The 13,955-nt window shown below is 41.2% G+C and overlaps 1 protein-coding gene across 3 annotated transcripts in view; it reads right to left on the bottom strand.

Moving 5' to 3' along the window:
* Positions 1-13,955, bottom strand: part of LOC137342201 (probable E3 ubiquitin-protein ligase HECTD4) — a 212,408-nt gene that overhangs the window by 88,542 nt on the left and 109,911 nt on the right. For all 3 annotated transcript variants that reach the window (XM_068005963.1, XM_068005965.1, XM_068005964.1), the window contains exons 20-29: positions 12,875-12,984; positions 10,060-10,267; positions 8,551-8,670; positions 8,111-8,215; positions 7,796-7,959; positions 6,094-6,336; positions 4,818-5,010; positions 3,883-3,987; positions 2,689-2,777; positions 491-666 (exon numbers count right to left, since the gene is read on the bottom strand). In XM_068005963.1, coding sequence (XP_067862064.1) covers positions 491-666; positions 2,689-2,777; positions 3,883-3,987; positions 4,818-5,010; positions 6,094-6,336; positions 7,796-7,959; positions 8,111-8,215; positions 8,551-8,670; positions 10,060-10,267; positions 12,875-12,984 — 1,513 coding nt within the window. The remainder of the gene's footprint in view (positions 1-490; positions 667-2,688; positions 2,778-3,882; positions 3,988-4,817; positions 5,011-6,093; positions 6,337-7,795; positions 7,960-8,110; positions 8,216-8,550; positions 8,671-10,059; positions 10,268-12,874; positions 12,985-13,955) is intronic.

Raw genomic sequence — 13,955 nt, 5'->3', positions numbered from 1 at the left:
TCCAGTTGAAATATTTCACCATGTTTATGGGCCAATACTATGCACCTGACACTGCAGAATTTTTTTCACTTTATATCCAAGTGCAGGAAATTGAAGATTGTTAAAAATATTGGACATTAAATGTTATCCTACTTGCCCAACAGCAAAGTTGAGTATTTCACAAGTTAAGGGACCAGACACCAACCCAACATTATCCGAATTGTTTGTTATATTGTTGAAGTGCTTAATCAGTTATGAATGTTACAAGCTCAGACCAATACACCCACATTTTCAACCCTTGAATAGGAACATTTAAAAAAAACTGCTGACACCAACATTGCATTGATGATGCTTGTTTAGTGTACGCTTTTTAGTTCTAAAGTGAACACAAAAATAAAACATTCAATGCAAAAACAGGCAAACGAGAACCGGCTGTACTCAAATCACAGCAAAGGCCCTCTTCTCCTTTCCACCCCCACCCCCCCCACCACCCTCAAGTCAGCATCAGTACCTGGTGTGTCAGCTGGGGTTCCTGAAATACTTCTGGTCAGACCAGACTGTGCTGCTATGGTAACATGCAACAACAGCTCAGCCCGGTTCATCAAGCTTTTCACCAAAGCTTTCGTCTTCGTTAAAGAATGTGAAGACTTCGGGACCAAAGAATTCACCTCCTGACCAAACTTCTCTCTGTACCAAAGAAAATTCAAATAAAGAAAGGTAAAAATAAACAGCACAAATGTATTCTACTTGAAATTTAGTGCCACGGGAATCAAAACACAAGAAACAGTGACACCAGAGTCAAATAAACAACTGCCTCCAGCGTCACAACCGGCCATTTGCTCTAGCTACAGGCCAACATGGTTTTTGCAGTGCCGTGGTACTGGACCTTCCCCACCCAGGAGTATCAGTCAGAAGTTCGGACAACAGGTCTGCTGAATTTCACTCCAATCTGCTTTCTCTTCAAGTTTTACTTCATAGCTTCAGTGGACACAAGCAGAGAATCAGGCTGGGAGGGGGAAAATAAACTTGCAGGCACAAACCTACATCATGCCACTCTCATACATGCCAATCGTCTGCATTTCATGCTGGCATTCAGCATTTAAACCCATAGTCCACTTGTACATTCTTCACATTGAAATTCAGTGGAATCACATGCCCAACAGCCTGCACTCTGTAGAGTCGTCCATCACTCATTGCTCAATAAATGTGTGCACACTACTATATGCTGATTGGATATTGATGTAACACCACAAAATGGCAATGCCACAGATGAGTCATATATCAGTGATGTACTCCAGGTCTTATAAGGCTCCATGCGATCTGAACCAGAATAGTATATGGGGTCACTGCACAGTAAGCACTTCACACACACAAGTCTTACACTTCCAGGTAGCAGCATCAACTGTACCCCATTCCACAAAATAGTTCTGAGATGGGAACAGAATGAACTTACCACCTGTATACATTTAAATCTACAACATTGGCTAGATTCTAATTCTGTTTATAATGTTCCTAAATTTGTTTAAAATTTCATGACTGGCTTCTTAAAATGGTTCTAAAGGTTTATGTTAATTCACACTAAAATAGTCACTTGTAACTTGTCTTCCCAAGTTATAGACCTATATTTAGGACTATTCTTAGTTTTTAAATCATCAATTCCTCCCCCCATCTGAAAGTGTTGACAGCTTGCTGGAAAAGAGTTCCTTCAAGCTTGAGCGAAGACAGTGAGTGATGTCAGACTATTCAACTGCAGGTGGCATCACAACTGAGCTGCTCCTGCCCTCACCAGAGGTCCACAAATACAGATTTCCAGAAGAGGTTGCTGCATTACAGTTTTTCCCTCCCAAAATCAGGAGGCAAAAGGCCAATTGTAATAAGCCTACCACTACCCTAGCTAAAATCAACTAATTCAAACCAGGGATCAAGCCTGCAACCTTTCTGGCCCAAATGGTTCAGTTACACAATCAATAAAAATCAGAGTTAATTCAGGGCTACTTTTGACTTAACAGCTTTTCTCAGGATAGGTCATTGCTTGTTAGTCTTTAGGGTGACATGTATGCAGTTCGCGGTGCACAGACACTAGGGCATATCTTTTTGCAGCAGAATTGTCTCAATTTCTACAATGGCTTTTTAATTTTAGTCACTGTTTTGTGACGAGTTTGTAAATTTGTGTCCAAGTGAAAGCTGAACCAACACAAATCTAACTGGGAAGGCTAACTTACATCACAAACTGCAGTAACCACTGATGTCCTGCAGTGCAAGAGGACTTTTTCTTCCTGGTTATCTCCCCATATCTCCTGAAGGTGCCTACGCCTGCCTGCATATGGTTCCAAGGCTCTGGCTGCCATTCAATACCTTGCCCAAGTGGTCACTGTTCACGTGAGAGCCCGGACAGTGACTGTTGCCAGGTCATTCAACCGCAAAGGATATTACACCCCAGTCTGATCCTCTGTTCACCTGCCGTTCACTTTTTAGCCATAGTCATTGGAAAAATCAATCAAGAGCAGGAACCCTGCCTGATTTTCTCCCACCTGTGCCCAGGGGCAATGATGACAATCAGCTAACACAACACAGACTAGGAATCAAACCGTGGAACTCTGGTTTATAGAGCTTAATACCACATCAGGCAGTACTTCTGCCCTTTAGGCCACTGGGGGAAGCTCGAAGCAAGAGGAACAATTGTAACCAGAGCAGCTAATATCATCCTACCTTAACGAAAGGACCATGTTCTCCAAGTCATTACAGTCAAACGGCATCTCCTTCAGTGAGCAGAGCAGCTCTAACTCCTTGATTTTACTCTGGAGAAAAATATTATTACAATTGTATTTTGGGATCAACTCATCAGTTTTCAACCAATGTGATTGAGTGCGTGATGTGTTGCACAAGATAACTGCTTCCACAAGTTCAGCGTCAAGAATACCTACTATAAAAGTTTTGCATTCACCTCATTCCAGAACTGGATCACAGAATTGAGGCTGATACTGCAAGGCAATACCGAGGGAGTGATGTATTGTCAGGGATGTCGTCTTTCAGGCAAGATATTAAACAGAGGCCATGCGATTGATGTAGATTGCATAACACCATTCAAAGAGCAAGAAGCTCTTCTGGTGTTCTGACCAACATTCCTTGCTCAACCAACACTACCAAAACCAATTTAGCTGGTCACTCACCACACTTGCTGTTTCTGGAACTTAGCTGTGTGTAAATGGGCTGCCAAGTTTTCTGGTAAAGCAACAGCGATGCTTCAAAAAGTAATTAATTGGGCGTAAAACACACGATAAGATACCATAAAAATGCAAGTCCATTATTTCTTCTTTGTGTTGGCATGAAACAAAACCAGATACATAAGATTCACAGATCCAAGCCTTGCAATAGCTTACCAAATCAAAAACTCATGGCACAATTCTCCCAACGATGCATAAATTTGTGCATATCCATATGCACTTTTTGTAAAAACACAAAACTAATCATATACAATTGCTGAGTTCCAGACTACTTTGCTCTTTCAGCATCCTGGGCAAGTTGAGAAACTTAATTTGCAATGGGATCCCGCAAAGAGCAGCCCTTCTCCTAATGCCTGGAATTTTTGGCCTGCACATATTGTGGGACATTAAGCAAGCAGCAGTATTCCATCAAGCCAGCAATCTCTCCAGGTAGCATAGAGCCACAGCACATCGGAGCACAAGGCGTCCTTCATCTCCCCCACTTACTCCAGAGATGAAAAGGGCAATTAACACAAGATGATGCTTCTAACTAATTTTGTCATATATGTGGATGGCCAATGTGTTGGATTCAGCACCTTACAGTTCAAACCAAGGTCTCAGAGGAATGTGTGAAGTGAGTAGTTTAGGTTCTACCTTATCAACAAAAATTATTTCATCATTTTCACATTCAAATGCTAACCTCATTGAAGTGATAATCATGGAAGAACGGCACATTGTTTTCCAGTTTTCCTTGCTGGGCATCTTCCACCTCATTTTGCCATTTCTGCTCAAGCTCTGCTACACTCTAAGATAAAACAAAACATCAGGAAAGCAAATGTAGGACCATCCTGAGGAAGAATTGATATGATAACACATTAAGATATACGTGTAAGAGGAGTGAGAGGTTTGCACAATCTGTTGGAATGAAATTGATGGCTATTCAACTAGAGCCAGTCACAGTTAACAAAGAGAGGCACTGAGATGAGACTCAGTCCTTCCTTCATGAGATGGAAGTAGAGCTAAAAAGGAATTTGGAGGGATGTTAGTTTAGTACATTCTCAAGACACCTCCCAACAGCTGGTAACAGAGGCCTGAGAGGGGCCACCTGGTCACCCTCTCAGTTAGGGAATGATGTCAGAATTTATTTGTGGGGAAACGAGCAGAGTGAGAAGGAATAAAAAAATTAAACACATCATTTTAGTTGAAACAATGACCAAAAAAGACATTTTTAAGATCAAAAGTAGGATTTCAGGTTAATAACGAAAGTTTAAGTGCCCAAAAAAACAATTCCCATCTGTTAAATGTATAAGAGTATTGCTATCATTGAGAACTGTAAAAAAAAAATCACAAAAGAAAAGTTGCTTTGAACCATAACATATTAACTGTTGGACCTGCATCATACAGACAACATATTCTTGTTTTCACACGTTCTTGTTACAACCTAACAATTAAGGATGGCTTGGGGGAAACTATGAAGATTCCTATCCCCCAAATCTAGTAGCTCTAGATTCTCTCTCACATTCCCCCTTGCCAAAAGCAGCCATGCCTCCATTCTTCTCCCATTCAATACAGGCATTCCACAGTTCTCTTCTTCCCCACCCAATTAACTTTAATCTTCTCGCAAGCATGTGGTACCTGAAGTTGCCTCTCCATAGCATTGAGCTTTTTGAAAGTTTCTCCCATTATTTTACACAGTAGGTCATACTCTTCCAGGTGCTCCTCTCGGTACTGGAAATTAATCAGAGACTGCAGCGCGTCTATCAGGTTCAAATGTTTGATCACACATGACACCACCATTTCCTCCATCACATCAGGCTGAATCACTTCCCTACAATCAAAGGTTAAAAAGAGTCATTAGGGAGTGAATGACCACTCTTCACTTTAAAAACTGTATCACCAGAATAATTTCAAGTTTGACAATTCAAATCCTGAATATTCCACAAATAACATTGCCTCGCAGTCCAAAAACCAACTACATATCAAGCAATGTTCAGAGAAGTGAGAGTGGGAGCAGTCTGTTGACAGCCGACTGCACCGACCTCGAGAGTGCCTTTTCTTTCTCTACAATGGTCAGCATCATATTTGACAAATTTATCACACCCAGTCGTGCAGCATCATAAATATCTGCACCAAGTTATTAAGTGGAAAGATGTTTATTACATCATTTTGACATGTGCAACTTACAGCTCCTGGAATGGGTTTCCAGCCCAGAGACAGGGAGTTGAGGAAAAGAGGGGCAAAGGAGGAGTAAGAATTGTAATTAATCCATGAAAGTCAGTTGAAACTGCTTTATCGCCATACTGTTATCTTTGTAATGATATATTTCTGCTGTTATTTCTGTAGAAATGAACATCTCGAATAGCAAATGCAGAGTGTTGAACTGAGCCTTTAAGACCATGAAAGTCCCAGATTTGATCACCAGCCTTTCATAGATTTATTCTGGGATAATAATGGAGTTGCTACAGTTGGTCTCAGTGGTCCTGGGCTGGGGCAAGGTGGAAAAAAAAATCCAGGATCTCTTTCCTTGATCATTATTCCTTGATGCTTGCTGGAAAGTGTTTGTGTGGGCGGATGTTAGGAGAGAACAAAATCAGTCTCAATTGAGATGTGCCCTCAGCAGCTAAATAGCCTGCTAGCTATTTATCTAGGCTTTGACATGAAGAATGGCCACTTGTACCAGCGGGCAGCTGGCACCCATGGAACCATACCACAAGAGTCAATATCTCCAGAGCAAGGGAAAGTATCAGCAAACATAAAAGAACATTACAAAACTGAATGATTGGCTGAAGTATTCGATTATCCAGTCTCTGTTTATTCCTATGATCCTATACACTTTCATAAATGTTAGGGCATCAAAGCCCCTTTGTGTCCTACAAGGTAGAAACACTGACATTTAAAGGGTTACACTCACTTAATACTCGGTCTGAACTGAGGTCGTGCTCGGCCAGATATTTCCCTGAGTTTTCCCATTATTCCAGGAGGCAGCCGAATCCTCGGCAAATCAAAGTAGTGTCCAGTGACCGGAGGAGGAGGTGCGAGCGCATCACAGGGATATGTGAACTCCCTGTCTTCTTCGATAGTCAGCGGCAGAGGAGAGGGGCTCGGTGTCAAAGCGGGAGATAAGGCACCATTAGCTTCAACCTGCCACTGGCATCTGTCAGCGAGAGATGTGAAAGATATATTATATTTAATTCTAGCGCAGAAATTTATTTTTGACTTTGCGAGAGAATTTGTGTGTTCATCAAGTTGAACAGTGTCAGTGCGGGGTATGGAATGTTTACCATTGCATACTCACCAAATACTTTTACTGACGCCTAGCACAAAGGACAATATCCACAGGCCTACACTTTCTTTGACCAAACTGTGACCTTCGGCACAAAGTAATCGGAGGTAGCATGCCCAAATGAACAATAAACCCATTTACACTGCAATCACTAACTCCAAACCTCTCCATTAATAGACAAAACACTCAGACCGTATATCTCAGGCAGCAGTTACAAATCAGGTTTAGTAAGTAAAGTTAAAAGATGCAAAATTAAAAGTACATAAATCACACTGGCTGACCAAAATTACAAAATCTGAAAGCTCTCCTATCTCGGAATTAATTAAAAATAATCCAGCATTTATTTTTCTATTAATTGGGGCGGGCTCAGAGCATGGAGCTGCCAATCAACATCAGCAGACACCCTGAATGAAATGCTCGTTAGAATACTCACACCTGCTGGTGGATCACCAACCTCAAATGATTAGCTGCTCTCATAAAAAGGTGACAAAGCTTCCAACCTCCTTCCCCCTATTCCAGAAGAGTTTAACTATGGCCACGCATATTTCCCTCAAAATATTCAATGAAATTCAAATCACACTATTTCCTTAGCAATGAGCCATGATTGGTGGGACTCCTGGTCCAGATAATGCGTATTTTCCATTTGGACAGGCTGCTTCCAGCCATGCAGTAACCAATTTGAAGTGACCAGCACGCGCATAAAGAATTTAATTATATAGCCGATCTACCATGGTGTTATTTGATAAGTTGAAAGACATACTGTTTATAATAGGGTTGTTCTCCTGTGGCCTTAGCGTGAATGCCAATTTAGTGCAGCAATGAGGAGAGTTTTGTGTTGTTGGGCCTTACCTCTAGAAACTGACTTGAGACCACACAAGCTCATTTCCCATAGGACCCTCACTATCTAAAAGAGGAAGCTTTCTTTCAATTCTCAAAATACTAAAAGACAATCGTTTTCTGATCAGCAACATTCATTCTTTGGTAGGAATTCTGGCATGCAATTTTAAAGCACGATTGGTGGATAAGCTCACTGAAGGCATTGAAACCAGGTCCCAGAAGGAAAACGAAGTCTAACTCAATGCACCAACCAGTTCCACGTAATGCATTTGTTTAAATAACGCTTGACAATCACGGAGTCTTGAAAAGTCTTCTACTACATGTTCAACTTTAAAGCAAGGATCTTCATACTAAACAGCCCAGCAGCTGAAACACTAGGGGCATTGAAAACCCAATTCAGAGAACAACCAGGGAGCAATACAGTAATTTCCCACCCTCCGAAATGTGGATAGAGACGACTAATTTGGCGAATGAGAAAATCGGGACAACTTGCCTCTGTAGTAGTTTTGATCTGAGCAGTTCTTGACATGCTTCCTCCTCTTTAGTTGTCTCAGGTCCATTATAAAGGATCCGTAGCATGGAGCAGGCTAATACAGAGAGACCCAATGCAAGATCAGCAAGAAAGGGGAGCCCCCCTGAAACATCCTCTGAGGATTCCTATAACGAACCAAATAATCAAAGCAAGCAGACATGTCAAAAGCTATTTGCCAATTGCAACAGAATGTACCAAAGCCAAACTTGTGACCATCAGAGACATATCCACGTTTACACATATGGCAATGAAACTGTAACGAACTATCTACTTTACCTGGGCTCGAACAGTACAAGCGAATCCCCACATGGCTTTATCTGGCGTGTTGTGCTCTCGTCCACTCCTCATCTCAAATGAAAACGTCACTGTGTCCCCCTCAACCTGACAAACAAATACATATCATTTAATTTTCAGACACCATTGAGCTAGGTGTGGCTTAAATTCTAAATAAGATGTAAAGGACTAATGTGTATAGAGCAATGGCGTTGCACTTTCATCAGATCTCAACTCCTCCATTTCAGTATCTATTATACATGCAATAACAAACTTTAACTCACTGCATTCTCTGACAAAATCAAATTTATTTCAAAACTAACAGGAGAACTACTGCAGTTCTAAAATGAGAACTACTGCAGTTCTCAAATAATTAAGAGTAAAAAACACAATTTTGCTCATTGTCAAGCTTTTCTCTGTGTGTACACACAAGGTTTAATTACCTTGACCAAGTCCTTAGGCCAACCAGTTCCCAGTACACTCCGACTTCCATAACCCAACGTATTTCCTCCATACTCTGCTACTTTCCTGCTGTTAGTGTTGGGACCTGCATATATCACCAGCTAGAAAAAGAAATTGCACATAATTGAAGGACATTAATACCATGTCAGTCCGGAAGATATCTCAATTAAAATAAACTGGCTATTAATTGTATTCAAATATTTCAGACAGAAATTTAATGAAAAACATTAGAGCACTCAAAATAGAATGTAGAGGTTTAAATCCTATTGGTTAAAGAAAATGAGATCACATCACCCAGCAGGAATTCAAATCATAAAATCAAGTCCAAGGCAAATACAAACAGGAATAAACCGTTCTACAACAACTATCCATCTTATAAAGACAAATTATTCAAAGGTATCCACATTCCACTCTTGAAACAAAGTTCTGTACATGTCATGGACAACAATTTGGAGCCAAGGAAAGTGGGGAGGTAGAAAAAGTTGGAACACAAAATTCGGAAGATTAAGGTAAAAATTGTCTGCTTTTGGAACAAATACATTAACACCAGCCAAAGAAAGCAGACGCAATCTTCAGGTATATCTATTGTGCTGTCCCCAAAGCACAATTGCATCACTGATGCACTAAGCCAAAGGAGGATCAAACAAGCTGTTAGAGGACCCCCTTAGAATGTAAACTTCTTATGTCATTTCTGGGAAGAAAAAACAAAACAAAACAAAACCAAGACTCGTTATGCAAATACCATTGGAATTGCAGTTTGTTTATACACACAACACCCATTCTACATTTTCTGCCATGTGCAGAACAGCATTTCGTAAAGTTTGATCAGATTTACCATCTTCTCATGTACTAAAATTACCCAGTAAATAGAGCCTGCAGCTTGTATTTCAGAGGTCAAGTACCTTTATTGCAGGTTTATTGGCCTATTCTGAAGATCTGCTCTGAAAAAAACCCCACACCCCCATCTCAGACTCTCAGATTCTGCTTTGGGGTTTGCAGATCTACTGGTCTTTGGGGTCCAGTTAAAAATTGTTAATTGTAGATGAGAAGGTAATTTCTCTTTTACCCATTCTTCTTTCTGTTTTGCATAGAGGGGAGGGAGTGGTTCTTTATGAGAACTCTCTACGGCGTTTATTCCAAGTCACAAGTGACCTCAGGGGTAGACAATCTTCAGATACTCATGTTGAAGTCATTACACATGGATTTCTCTAGGTTCAATGGATTGCTTCATTGAGGGAAGCAGTTTTCAATGACAATTCAGACAAGAATCTTGAACTTGGAATCTGAGAATCTGAATGGGAGCCCAGTGCTGGCTCACCCAAAAGAGTTCTAAATAGAAAGAAAATTTGTTTGCACAATTTTGTCTGCATACAACAATCACTGCATCAGCAATCCTCCTCCAGTTTTTAAAAAATAGTATTAAACCCATCTTGTTGAACTCTAATGCTAACAATTTGAATGGGATTACAATGCTCTTTTCATCCATGTACCTTGTCATAGTCATATTGGGAGGAGCAACGAGTGTCAAACCTCAGATAGAGGCAGCGTGCACCAGGAATGTGAACAGTCTCTTTGAACTTATAGTTGTCTCTCACAGGATGGACTGTTTCTACTGTCTTCCCAGCTGCCCATGGAGCAGGGATCTTCAAGCCAGTCAGAAAGCCAGGCTCTTCCTTTTCCTCCAGCATACGGTAGCTCCTAATGAAAAGGAATTAATTTAGTATTCCAACAGATACCACTCTTAATTCATGCAATTTTAATACAATCCCATACCAACCCAACAGATTGACAAATGAAAAATTTAAGCCCTCAACTAATACACTGAGCGGTAGGTGGTACAGTCAACATTTAAGAACATAAACAGAAGCACGAGTAGGCCATACGGCCCCCCAAGCCTGCTCCGCCATTCAATAAGATCATGGTTGATCTACGACCTTAACTCCACTTTCCTGCCCGATCCCCATATCCCTCGCTTCCTTTAGAGCCCAAAAATCGGTCAATCTCAGCCTTGAATATACTCAATGACTGAGCATCCACAGCCCTCTGGGGTAGAGAATTCCAAACATTCACAATCCTCCGAGTGAAGAAACTTTTCCTTATCTCAGCCCTAAATGGCTGGCCCCTTAACCTGAGACTATGCCGCTAGTTCTAGACTCTCCAGCCAGGGGAAACAGCCTCTCAGCATCTGTCCTGTCAAGTCCTCTCAGAATCTTACTTGTTTCAATGAGATCACCTCTCATTCTTCTAAACTCCAGAAAGCATAGGCCCATTCTACTCAATCTCTCCTCTTAGGACACAACCCTCTCATCCCAGGAATCAATCTAGTGAACCTTTGTTGCACCGCCTCTAAGGCTAGTATATCCTTCTTTAGGTAAGGAGACCAAAACTGTACACAGTACTCCAGGTGTGGTCTCACCAAAGCCTTGTACAATTGAGCAAGACTTCCTTACTCTTGTACGCCAACCCCCTTGCAATAAAGGCGAACATACCATTTCCTTTCCTAATTGCTTGCTGTACCTGCATGTTAACTTTGTGTTTCGTGTACAAGGGCACTTAAATCTTTCTGAACACCAACATTTAATAGTTTCTCACCATTTAAAAAATATTCTGTTTTTCTATTCTTCCTACCAAAGTGAATAACCTCACATTATACTCCATCTGCCACCTTCATGCCCACTCACTTAATCTGTCTATATCCCTTTGCAGACTCTGTCCTCTTCACAGCTTACTTTCCCATCTAGCTTTGTATCATCAGCAAACTTGGATACATTACACTCGGTCCCTTCATCTAGTCATTAATATAGATTGTAAATAGCTGAGGCCCCAAGCATTGAACCTTGCGGCACCCCACTAGTAACAGCCTGCCAACCTGAAAATAACCCGTTTATTCCTACTCTCTGTTTTCTGTCCTTTAACCAATCCTCCCTCCATACTAATATATTACCCCAAACCCCATGAGCCCTTATTTTGTGTAACAATTTTGTGTGGCACCTTATCGAATGCCTTTTGAAAATCCAAATATACTACATCCACTGGTTCCCCTTTATCTACCCTGCTAGTTACATACTCAAAAAAACTAATAGGTTTGTCAAACACAATTTCCCTTTCATAAAACCATGTAGCTCCTATATTTTGTTTCAACTAAATAGGTTAGGGAGGACCAGAGGTAACAATCTCGAGTTATGTAAAGGCAGAACTAGGTTAGATATTAGGAGGTGGTTCTTTTCCACCCAGAGAACAGTGGACCTGTGGAAAAGGCTGCCAGCTCAGCGGTGAACGCTGATTCGTTGAATTAATTCAAGTGAGCGCTGGAGCTATTTCTGGCTAGGGTGGAGATCACCTCATACAAGAGGTAGGCACCGTATAACATTAATCAGGGCCAGAGTGATCTCCAGGACTAGTTTCGATCGCCATGGCGGGGTAGGAGAAAAATTTTCCAGATTTTTTCCCTCCAATTGACCTGGGTTTTTAATCTTGCTTTTCATCTCTCCCAGTAGATTACATGGCTTCCGGGTGGGGTGGGGAGTTGAGTGTATGTATTGTGATCCACAAGACATCACAAGTGCGTGGGACAGGCTGGGTGGACCAGTACGTCAGTTGCTGTCTGTCATTTTTCATATGTTCGTATATCAGTAATCTTTATAAGGTTTAAAGTAACTGTGTCTCAACACCACCACAAAACAAAGCAACAGTAAAATTAGTTACTTTTAATGACCTAATTATCAAAGAGTATGGTTTATTGGCACTTTTGCAGCAACTGGCTCAATTCCACAGCAATAGGAGATCCCCTGAACCAGCCAATCTCTCACTGTTGGCTCAACACCACACAGGAGCATATCTCGAGGGGGTTCAAAAAGCACTCAAGGGATCCATTGGATTTCCTAGACACTTGATAAACTTAAGCAGAGTTTATTTAAATATTTTGAAAGTGTAAATGTTCCCACCAGCATTCAAGTTTAAAATTTACCAGCCAGCAGCAGAGCTCTGCCCATATGTGCTCAGCCCATGCATGAAACGCAGCACTCTTCCGGTCATGCAAATTGGATTCACAGCCAGGCAGTATTAGTCAGGTGTGGCAGCTGCAAATCGATATTGTAGCAACCAATCTCAGATCAGTAGCTATAGTATAACCACAACCTCAGCTACTTCGTAACATTCCGAAGATTAAATAGTGATGGTAAATATCAAGGTTGAAAACTCAAATTTCTCAGTTTATCAAACCATTTCCTTTTTAAATAATTCCTGAAACTAAAATGTGAAGTGAAATTGTATTCTGCCCATCATGATTGGATTAACATTTATCACCTGTCATCCAATGAGAGGAGCTTCGCTTTCTGGCTCTGTTCAGTTCCTGCGCAGGGATCATCACCCACCTCAGTGAAAACGGGAGCTTGTGTTTTCAACAGCAAGGCAGTCTGCACAAGAGAACAGGACACAGAACTTTACATACTAGTAATGGATGTGAGTCAAGCAGAGAGACATGGTTTTAGTCATCTGAAAAATGAATGATTTAGTCAACTTCTGAAACAGATACAGCTTCTATTCAAATATTTTGAAAATTTTAAAAATACAAGAAATAAAAAGGTGAATAACTGAGTTGCACGATGATCAGATGTGGGTTCACCTCTCTCACACTACAAGGCGGCTTCCTGACGGACTGTCCCAAGAGTTAGGGGAGGAGGAAAGAAAACCGTATGGCACAAGTTCCATCACCCGGTTAGAAAGTAAAACCGGCAACGGTCATAATAAACATGCCTGCCCTTACATCCAGGGAACAGTGCATGACGAGTAGTAACAGAAAAGTACAGTGACAGAACCCAAGCTCACAATATGATTCACCAAGTAGTTTTACTGCAGAAAACGACACCAGAGCTGTTGAAGTTGATCAGCTTAATCAGTTACAGCCGGAATGTTTTCAGATCGTGAATGTAAAATAACACAGCATGGGACAGAAATCAAAGGAAATGCAAAATGTACCTGCATTTTAGTAGCAGACCTGACAACACAGAAAATAACACCCCCCCCCCCCCCCCCCACCAACACCCCCGCCAACCAACTGTGCTCATGAGCCCAATTTTAAAAAAATAATTCATTACTGAACCTTCAGAAATGTAAATTACTAAAATGGTTTCTAGACAAAATACAAAGCTGCCCCTATGACTCAGCAATTTTGAGCAGTTGAGTCATACAGACCAAGACAGTCCCAGGTTCAGTTCAAAAGCTGTTTAGAGTTAGTTAATATCACGTGAGTAGAAATAACGATAAGACTGGCCAGTGATTTCCACTCCTGATTGTTGCTCAACAACCCCTACTAGAAGTCCACTTGAATGGACATCAGTTGAGGGTAGGAACAAACAGCCTGCAGGAATTCACCATCAAGGCTTGC

The sequence above is a fragment of the Heptranchias perlo genome, chromosome 25 (genome assembly GCF_035084215.1).
Source record: "Heptranchias perlo isolate sHepPer1 chromosome 25, sHepPer1.hap1, whole genome shotgun sequence".
NCBI lineage: Eukaryota > Metazoa > Chordata > Chondrichthyes > Hexanchiformes > Hexanchidae > Heptranchias > Heptranchias perlo.
The sequence above is the reverse complement of the archived record's forward strand: the minus strand, read 5'-3'. Positions and strand labels throughout refer to the sequence as shown.